We start from the raw sequence: 10122 nt of genomic DNA, 5'->3' as shown, positions 1-10122 counted from the left end.
CAATTTATGGCTTGAAGCAATCTCCAAGGGCTTGGTACCATAAGTTGAGCACCACCCTCAATGGAAGAGGCTTTGTCAAGTCTGAAGCTGATCATACCCTATTCACCCTCACTAGCCAGCAAGAAATCGTTGTCATTCTCATCTATGTTGATGACATTATCATCACAGGCAGTGACAAAGAAGGGATCATCTCGACCAAAGCGTTCCTTAAGGCTTCATTTGATATCAAGGACTTGGGAGAGCTCAAATACTTCCTAGGGATCGAGATGTGTAGGTCTAAGGAAGGGTTGTTTCTATCTCAAAGGAAATACACCCTTGACTTACTAAATGAGGCTGGAGATCTTGGTGGAAGAGCTGCCAAAACACCTCTAGAGGAAGGATACAAAGTGATGCGTGAGGGGGAGATTGAAGACAAGTCATATGAAGATGTAAAGCACTATAGGAGAATGGTGGGAAAACTCATTTATCTTACCATTACCCGACCAGATGTATGCTTTGCAGTAAACCAAGTAAGCCAACACATGCAAGCTCCCAAGGTACACCACTGGAACATGGTTGAGAGGATTCTCAGGTACCTAAGAGAGGCACCAGGCCAAGGAGTATGGATGGGATGCAATAGAAGCACTGAGATTGTTGGGTACTGTGATGCGGATTGGGCAGGAGATCGAGTTGATAGGAGATCAACTACTGGATATTGTACCTTCATTGGAGGCAATTTGGTAACATGGAAGAGCAAGAAGCAGAAGGTGGTGTCTTGTTCAAGTGCTGAGGCAGAATATAGAGCTATGAGGAAGCTCACAAGCGAGTTGATTTGGATCAAGGGACTTCTTAAGGACTTGGGAATTGAAGTTACAACGCCAATCACGATGCATTGTGATAACCAGGCTGCTATACACATTGCTAGCAACTCAGTCTTCCATGAAAGGACCAAACATATAGAGGTAGACTGCAACAAAGTGAGACAAGCTGTGGAGCAGAAGATCATATTGCCGTGCTACACAAGGAGTGAAGATCAGCTAGCTGATATCTTCACCAAGGCAGCAAGCACTAAGGTATGTGAGTCCATTCATCCAAGATTGGGACTCATAGACCTATCATGTCAATGATCTCTCATTCATGAAGTGTTCTACTCTTTTTCCTTGACTTGGGTTTTCTCCCAAAGTGGTTTGACAATAAGATAAGTGTTTTATGCAAGAACAGAAAATGGTTAAAGGAAGATTATATTAGGAGTTGGATCTATTGGACGTTCGTCATTTTTCATCTTCTTGGTTATCTGACAAGAAAGTTCATGGACTTCTTTGGGATACAAGCTCAGTTTGAGGAGATTATCTATACATTAAGTGATCGTGTCACTCTTGATCTGTGGGAACATATATTTGGAGAGGTTTTGAAGAAATCCCGTTTCGCTGACGACTCGGAAAGCGCCATGAGGGTCTCTTCAGCTATAGGTGACTGGAGTCTGCGTGACATACAAGGTGAAGAAAGAGAGACAGAGAAAAAGCGTGAGAGGCTTCTACGCTATGTGATGGAAATGGACTATGATCAGAGTCTTCTTGTGTGGCATATTGCAACTGAGCTCTTATACCAATCAGAACCAGCCACTGAAGAGAGTCATAGTGATCGTGAGTTTAGTAAAATCCTTTCGGACTACATGATGTACCTCATGATGATGCAACCTACTTTGATGTCAGCTGTTGTGGGTATTGGAAAGATAAGATTCAGGGATACATGCGAGGAGGCTAAGAGGTTTTTCAAGAGAAGGCATATCGAATCCAGAGACATAAAGAAGGCTAGTGAGGCGATTTTATCTGTGACGGCTCCGACAAAAGCTGAACCTATTGACGTGAAAGGTGATAGGAGCAAGTCGGTGCTGTTTGATGGGAGCATGTTGGCCAAAGAGCTTAAGGGTTTAAAAGAGCTTCAAGAGTTAAAGGATGGCTTGAAGGAGGTCAAGGGAGAGGCATACATGTGGGAAGTAGTGAACAAAGTGTGGGCTGAGTTGCTTTGTTATGCAGCAACTAAGTGTGGCGCTATAGAACACGCAGCTCAGCTAAGCAAAGGTGGAGAACTCATCAGCTTTGTGTGGCTGTTGATGGCTCATTTTGGACTAGGAGATCAGTTCCAGATCAACCAAGGAGATGCTAGAGCTTGGTTATAGGCAAGTGATCCTCTAATAACCGGCAGCAACATTAGTTTTCTCTGTTTGCTTTTGTTGTGTTCTTTTGTCGTTTCAAAGAATAATATCTTGAACTGTTTGCATCTATTGTATCATTACCAGCAATTATATCATCTGCATTGTAACTCATGTCCTTGTTTATCTTCTGCTTGGCTGATACATTCATTTTTGTGAGCTTGGTTAGTTCCTGAGATCCATAAGACAATTTTCCTAGTGATCGAAATGCTTAAAAGAATTAAGGAAAGTGATGACACAAATGTTAAAATTATTATTATTATTATTATTATTATTTAACCGTTAAAATGATTTAAACAGAGAACAAACAATTAAAAATACAGACTGGAGTAAAGGTAAGACTAACGAGGGGACAATCTTAAAGTAATGTACCGAAAATTCTATTACTCCCTCCGTTTTTTAATATAAGTCGTTTTAGAAAAAAAATTATGTTCCAAATTATATGACGTTTTCGGTTTTCTATTTAAAATTTATTAACACTTAATATTATATGATCAATAATAATATATCTTCTATTTTATTATTAGTTGATTTGTGGTTAAATAAATAATTAATGATGTTTTTGTTTAGAAAATATAAAAAATAATGATTTTCTTAATCTATGTGCACAATTCTAAAATGATTTATATTAAAAAAATGGTGGGAATACAATTTATAAACAAAATATAATCATGCTCTTGGGATTTTTAATCATGGTATTAAAGATTCAAATTGGATTTTAGTTGATTAATATATTATCCTTAAACGACGCGAGCTCAACTTCTGATAACATGAACTTTTAATTATTGTACCCAACAGCTGTCACTTTTGATTTTATTATTATTCAGCATAAAGAAAGACCTATAAGCTAAAGTCGTTTCCCGCAAAAAAAAACGAACTTTTCTTTAAAGAATATTTTTTATTTAATAAACAATTTGCAATAAATGTACGAAAAATGAGAAATAGTTTATTATTAATTCGTTGAAAGAAAACAGAACAGGTAGACTTGAGTGAGTCGCTGAGTCGTCTCTTACCCGAGTCATGAGTGAGCCTCTGGTGAAAAAAAAAGAGCATCAACGGCTTCCCAAAAACATTATTCCACAGACCCCAAATTTCTTAAGTCAATCTGAGAAAACAAATCTCAAAACCAAAAGAAACAGAAAGAGAGTATAGAAAGAAAAAACCACATCAAGAGAGAGCAACAGCAATGGTGGAAGTGATACCAAAACACATCAAGGATGTGTGGGACAGATGGAACATAAGAGGAGCAATCATTCTGAGCCTCACCCTCCAAGCAATTCTCATTTGCTTCTCACCTCTAAGGAAACGCACACCAAGAAGACTCTTGATCATGCTCATCTGGTCCTCTTACCTCTTAGCAGATTGGTCAGCTAATTTCGCCGTTGGTCTCATCTCCAAGAACCAAGGTAAAGAACTCAAGAAAGATGACCCTCCACAGGATAAGAAGCTCATGGCCTTATGGGCACCATTCTTGCTCTTACATCTTGGCGGACCAGACACTATCACAGCTTTTGCCCTTGAAGACAACACTCTTTGGCTCAGACATGTCTTCGGACTTGTCTTTCAGGCAATTGCTGGTGTTTATGTTGTTCTTCAGTCTATCCCCAATAGCCTCTGGTTGATAATACTCTTAGTGTTTATCTCCGGGACTATAAAGTATCTAGAGAGGACAACGGCTTTGTATAGTGCTAGTTTGGATAAGTTTAGAGACTCTATGATTCAAGCACCGGATCCCGGACCAAACTACGCGAAGCTCATGGAGGAGTACAAGGCCAAGAAAGAGGCAAGACTACCCACAAAGATCATTCTGATTGATGAGCCTGATAAGGAGAATAGGCCTAAGAAGTTGGTGCATCCAGCACAAGCCTCAGAGAGTAGAAAAGACAAAGAAAAGAGTAAGTTGACTGATCTTGAGATTGCTCAGTATGCTTACAAGTTCTTCAACACATTCAAGGGCCTTGTGGTCAACCTTATCTTCAGCTTCAGGGAGCGCGACGAGAGCCTAGAGATCTTTGAGAATCTTACTGATCCAGAGGAAGCTTTGAGGATCATTGAAGTTGAGCTTGGATTCCTCTATGATGCTCTGTTCACCAAGGTCGCTGTTCTTCATACCCTTATCGGAACTATATCACAGGTGGTTGCTTCAGGGACCCTTGTGGCAGCTTTCATCCTCTTTCATAAGAAACCAAACAAACGCAGAGAGTTTCATCCAGCTGATGTTGTGGTTACTTACACGCTGTTTGCAGTTGGCTTAGCTTTGGATCTCATATCAATCCTCTTGTTTCTGTTTTCTGACTGGACTTGTGCTGCACTTAGTAGCTTGAAGGATGACCCCGACGAAGATCTATCACCGAAAGATCAGTTTTTCAACTGGCTACTTAGTCTCAGAAAGCTTAGTTGGACGATCCAAGAGTGTAACAAGGAAGGTGATGATAAGTGTTCAAAGCATGAAGTGCTGACGACTGGATTCTTCCTCAGGAGATGGTGTGGAAAAATTAACGTGTTTAACTTCCTAGCCTACGCCACAAATGCAGAGGTAGCGAGGATCCACGACGCAAGAGGTAAACTCCGCCGCTACGCATGGACTGCCTTCACTTACCCATTTGAGAAGCTCAGCTTTATCATCCAAACACTTGGTGGATGGGTTGCCAAGTTGATCAACGCTGTGCACAAGAGGATCAGCCACAAAGTCAATGAGACATCGAGAAAACATCCTTGGGCTCGTAGTACCATCTACCCTTTCTATTTCGGGTTCCTTTCCCGCATTCCTCACTTCATCAAGTTTGTATGGGATAAGTTCAGCGACTTCTTCGACATCTCGGATATGCTTGACATGGTTTACAAGACGCTGTTTGTGCACGGAGAGCCCATGACTAAAGAACTCTGGGCGTTCATGTTCAATGAGCTGAAATACAAGTCAAAGTTTGGAGACAGTCCTGAAAATGCTAAAAGGATATCTCTGGCTCGAGGACAATGGACTCTGCGAGACAACCTTCCAGAGGATGCAGACAGGGAGAAGCTGGTGGGTTATGTCACAAACTTTGATTATGATCAGAGTCTTTTGATGTGGCACATTGCAACCGAGCTCTGTTACCAACAGGAAGAGACTATCCCTGAGGGATATGATAAAAGTAAGCATTACAGCAACCGTGAGTTCAGCAAAATCATTTCAGACTACGTGATGTATCTCCTCATCATGCAACCTGGTCTGATGTCCGAGGTTTCTGGAATTGGGAAGATTAGATTCAGAGACACAATGGCTGAAGCTGACAAGTTCTTCCACAGGAGGCATATTGAGAACGTTAGAGATGTGAAGATAGCTAGCAAGACGATCCTCGACGTCAGTAGTGATATTGATCCAATGGGTGTTAAGGGAGATCGAAGCAAGTCTGTGTTGTTTGATGCTAGCAGGTTAGCTAAGGACCTTAGGCAGCTGGAAGAGAGGTATGGGAAAGACAAATGGGAGATACTGAGCAAAGTGTGGGTGGAACTGCTCTGTTATGCAGCTTGTCATTGCGATTCTACAGCTCATGTGGAGCAGCTTAGTAGAGGTGGTGAGCTGATCAACTTTGTTTGGCTTTTAATGGCTCACTTTGGATTAACGGACCAGTTCCAGATCAACAAAGGAGATGCCAGAGCGAAACTTATCATAGGCAAGTGATGTAAGAAAAAGATGTTGCATTTACCGGTTTCTAAATTAGTTCTGCATTGTGTTTCTTCTACTTTCTGCTCAACCATGAACTCTTTTCTGCATAGAAATGTTGACATTGTATGCATTATGATGGAACCTTCAGATGTCTATTGAGCATGATGTATTTTCTTCATAAATTTGATGACAGTGTATGCTTTCGTGATGAAACTTTTTCGATGTCAATTGCACATTTTGCCAAATATCTTTCAGGCTCACATATGTATGCTTTTAAGATCAGTTATCGTTTACGTAACAACCCAAATGTTCTGAAATTCATTGGTTTTTGGTTCAAACTTGAATCAGTATTATTATGGCTGATGATACTGCCATGATTTCATTTGAGCTGAACATCTTACCGGTTTTCTTTTTTTTAGGTTGATTTCTGTGTGAATCCTTCGTTTTGAAGCTCTGATGAGTGTTTGGCTGCTGAAAAAGTGTATATTCCCATTTTGTGTGTTTAAGAGTGTATTAGTTCTTTCAGCTAAGTTTGAAATCTGTGATATGTTTCCAAATCCTGAATAGTTTGTTACTGGAGGTCATAATGATCATACATGGATATTGGGCTTAGATGTGACCGGTGACATATCTTAGCCGGACACTTATTCCATCCTAAGTGCTGTCTCTAGGTTTTTGCAACAGGATCAAGTTTAAGATACATTATATGCTGAGCTTTGTATTTATACATCTCAGTATATGTTCATCTTTATAACAACACTAAAATTTCAAAAAGAGATGTGAGAGTTCCATTTATTGTTTGCAGGCACACTTGCTAACGAAAGACATCAGAGATAGCTCAGGTTGTTCACAAAGTAACCAAAACAGAAACAACAGTTGACACTTGTAATTAGTTACCTTAAAACTAGTGTGGTCTCTTTTGCTGAAGAGGATGCCACCTAATCTCCAAGTCCGAGGTGAGCCATTTCTAGCCAAACAAAGTTGATCAGCTCTCCTCCTTTGCTAAGCTGCTCCATACGCGCCGTAGCGTCGCAATTGCTTGCTGCGTAGGACAGCAACTCCATCCACACTCGGCTCACTACTGTCCACTTGTTTTCGTCTAGATACGTTACCTTATTGAGTTCTTTCGCCAGTGCCCTTGCCTCGAACAACACAGACTTGCTTTGATTTCCTTTGACATCCCTTGGATGAATCTCTATCTTGACATTAAGTATGTGATCGCAAGCTGTTCTCACATCCCTCGAGTTCTCAATTCGCCGCCTCTTGAAGAACCTTTCAGCTTCAGCCAATGTGTCTATAAACCTGATCTGCCCCATCCCTGCAACCTCTGACATCAGCTTGGGCTGCATAATCAAGAGATACATCATGTAGTCTGAGATGATTTTGCTGAACTCACGGTCCTAACAGATTTCTTTAGCGGATGCTTCCTCTTGGTAACACAGCTCAGTTGCTATGTGCCACAGCATAAGGCTACGGTCGTAATCAACATCTTTTATATAAGGCAGCAATCGTTCTAAATCAGCCATTTCTAACTCGGTGTTGCCAGAAGCCCATCCTTTCCATCCGGCTTTTGCTTTGGCTGGACGCTTGAGTCTGTCTTGCAGCTGAGTGAATATGAACTTCCACAGCTGTTTTGTCAAAGGCTCACTGTGTACAGATCTTGTCAGAGTCATCTCATCGAGGAGATCATTGATGCCGAGTAAGATGGTGGCTTTGTTGCCAATAAATGTGAAAAAACGAGGTACTATGAACCAGAATTCAATAACATAATGAGCTACCGGATATTTTCCAGACCACTGATTCATGACATCTTTGATATACTGAATCAAAATGGCGATACCTGCGCACAGTTTCCTGAAGGTACTGATGGAAGGGAGAAGTATTGCCTTCCATACACGCCAACGAGTTCTTTCCTTGGTGTCATGGATCCTCTCTACATCTGTTTTGACAGAGTACGCAATGAAGTTGAACGTCTTGATGCTTCCTGCCCATCTTTGGAGTAGAAACGGCGTGTTCAGCACCTCATGCTCGACTGTTCCCTCACAGCAGTTTTGCTTCTTCCAGCGCAGCTTCTTTAAACCGAGGAACCAGTTGAGTGCAGGGTCTATCCGTGAGCCACTGTCTGCCTCGTCTTCGTTTAGCCTACTGATTACAGCAAATGTCCAGTCTGAGGGTATGGCCATGAGGAGTGCTGTTAGATCCAGAGCTATTCCAATTAAGAACAAAGTGTAGGTGATCACTATATCTGCTCCATGAAACTCGTTGATCTTCTTGTGTCTAAAATGAAAGATGAAAAAAGCTGACAGAAGAGATCCCAAGCCTATGGTCCGAGTCACAGCCCCAACCCAACTATGAAGAACCCGAACTTTTGTGTATAAGCCTTCATAGATAAAACCGAGCTCCACCTCTAGAATCCTCAAAGCTTCTTCGGGTTTCAATGTACTGAAGAATTCCCTGCTCTCGTACCGCTGCTCAAAGCTAAAGATGTTGTTGACCATTAGACTTTTGAAGTTGTTGAAGAACCAAAAAGCAAACTGAAGACTGTCCAGGTGTGTCAAATCTCTAATAGGCTTAGTTATTCTTAGTGGTCTATTTTGTCTAGCATACTCTGGGCGGTTTCTTTCATCAAAATCCGAACCAGACACCTTGATGATTGAGCCCCTGAACTTGTCCGAGCTCGCGAGGTACATCGCAATCGTCCTTTCGAGATACTTAAAGGTCCCAGCAATGAACAGAAGCATTATGATCAACCAAAGAGTATTAGGTAAAGACTGGATAACCACATATGCACCTGCAATAGCCTGTAGAGCAAGGCCGAGGAAGTGTCTGTGCCAAAGCGCATTGTCCTCGAGAGAATATGCAGTGATAGTGTCTGGTCCACCAAGATGCAGGAGCAGGAACGGTGCCCACAAAGCCATGAGCTTCTGGTCTTGAGGAGGATCTTCGGGTTTTAATTCTTTCCCTTGGTTCTTAGCGATGAGACCGATTGCAAAGTTTGCAGACCAATCTGCTAAGAGATAAGACAGCCACAGGACCATAACCAGGAAACTGTTGGGTGTTCGTTTCCTCAATGGAGCAAAGATGATGAGAACTGTCTGAATCGAGAGGCTGAGTATTACCAATCCTCTGATGTTCCATGTGTCCTAGACATCTTTTATGTGTGTGGGAATCACCTGTACCATTTTATTTTTCTTCTTTCTATCTCAGTGTGCCTTGGTTTGAAGGTTTTGAACTGCTTAGATTCAGAGACACTGATATTAGAATTCAGTCGTTGACGTTTTGCGTATTACCGAAAGTCCTCTGGTCTTTCTTTTTTTTAAATTTTTTTTTTTTTTTGTCTAACTAATTTCTTTCATTGGTTATGGGACCTATGGTGTAGAAGTACTGATGGGTTTGGTTTGCGGATTAACCCTCCCCACACCTCCGGGATCGAGCCATTTTTTTTATTTAAAAATTCGACCAGCATAATTCACAAACAAAAATTCTTATATCCGCATTCGTCTGGTCAAAACCCTCTGGTAACCTACCGGAGCCGTATGTAACGCCCCAACTTTTTGAAGCAGGAACGGGTCGGGACCGCGAGGTTTTGGACCGACCTTACTTAGAATTTTCTTAAGTCTTAAGCTTTTGTAAAATATCTAAGTAATCTATCTATCTATCTATCTATCTATATATATATATATATAAAGTTGACTTTTTCCCTTCTTATGACATGTGGAAGGGGGATTTGTTGACATGTGTCCTCATGTTTTTTTTTTGTATTTAAATTCTTTTTCTTTTAAATTATTGCAATTTTCTCCATCAATTTCTAATTGTGTGTTATCTAATCTCACACTTATTGGTCTCTAAAATTCAAGAAATAAATAAAATAATATAAATATATTTTAAATATTTAATTTATTCACACCTAAAAATAGCAAGACTTTTCATCATTTTATTATTTTTACTAATTTTTATTATTTCATTTACAAATTATATTTATTTCACTATTAGTATCATAAGATAATCAAATTAAGAATAAGAAACTAGACAACCAACACATAAACTAAGAAAGCGGACCAAAAGGAGAATAATAATCGAAAGGCCAAAGCCACCAAAAAGCAGGAAAATATATGCCTAAAACACCGGAATCACAACCAGTAGCTAAAAAGTAAGAAACACCTCACAGACTAAACAAGAACATACAAGACGACATGCAACTGAAAAACCACAAAGCTCTTGATAGAAGGGAGCAAAGCTCCAAGAGACTAACTTCACACACCTATACCAAGGAAAACATGGAAAG

The 10122-nt window shown here is 40.6% G+C and overlaps 3 protein-coding genes across 3 annotated transcripts; 2 read left to right on the top strand and 1 right to left on the bottom strand.

Annotated features, from left to right (window-relative positions):
- Positions 1–389: 389 nt before the first annotated feature.
- On the top strand, positions 390–2158 carry LOC106323286. The gene is made up of 2 exons (XM_013761432.1): positions 390–1052; positions 1163–2158. Exons 1-2 carry the CDS (start codon positions 390–392, stop codon positions 2156–2158), a joined length of 1659 nt encoding a protein of 552 aa, XP_013616886.1.
- Positions 2159–3146: 988 nt separating this feature from the next.
- LOC106327815 lies at positions 3147–6040 on the top strand. The gene has a single exon (XM_013766087.1). The coding sequence runs from the start codon at positions 3378–3380 to the stop codon at positions 5850–5852; it is 2475 nt and encodes an 824-aa protein (XP_013621541.1). The 5' UTR covers positions 3147–3377; the 3' UTR covers positions 5853–6040.
- Positions 6041–6633: 593 nt separating this feature from the next.
- LOC106325421 lies at positions 6634–9099 on the bottom strand. The gene is given in 1 exon segment (XM_013763468.1): positions 6634–9099. A coding segment is annotated over 1 exon segment (2100 nt). The 5' UTR covers positions 8876–9099; the 3' UTR covers positions 6634–6775.
- Between the last annotated feature and the right edge of the window lie 1023 nt (positions 9100–10122).

Source organism: Brassica oleracea, chromosome C2, assembly GCF_000695525.1.
Source record: "Brassica oleracea var. oleracea cultivar TO1000 chromosome C2, BOL, whole genome shotgun sequence".
Taxonomy (NCBI): Eukaryota; Viridiplantae; Streptophyta; class Magnoliopsida; order Brassicales; family Brassicaceae; genus Brassica; species Brassica oleracea.
Note: the sequence above shows the minus strand (reverse complement) of the source record. Positions and strands in the feature narration are given on the sequence as shown.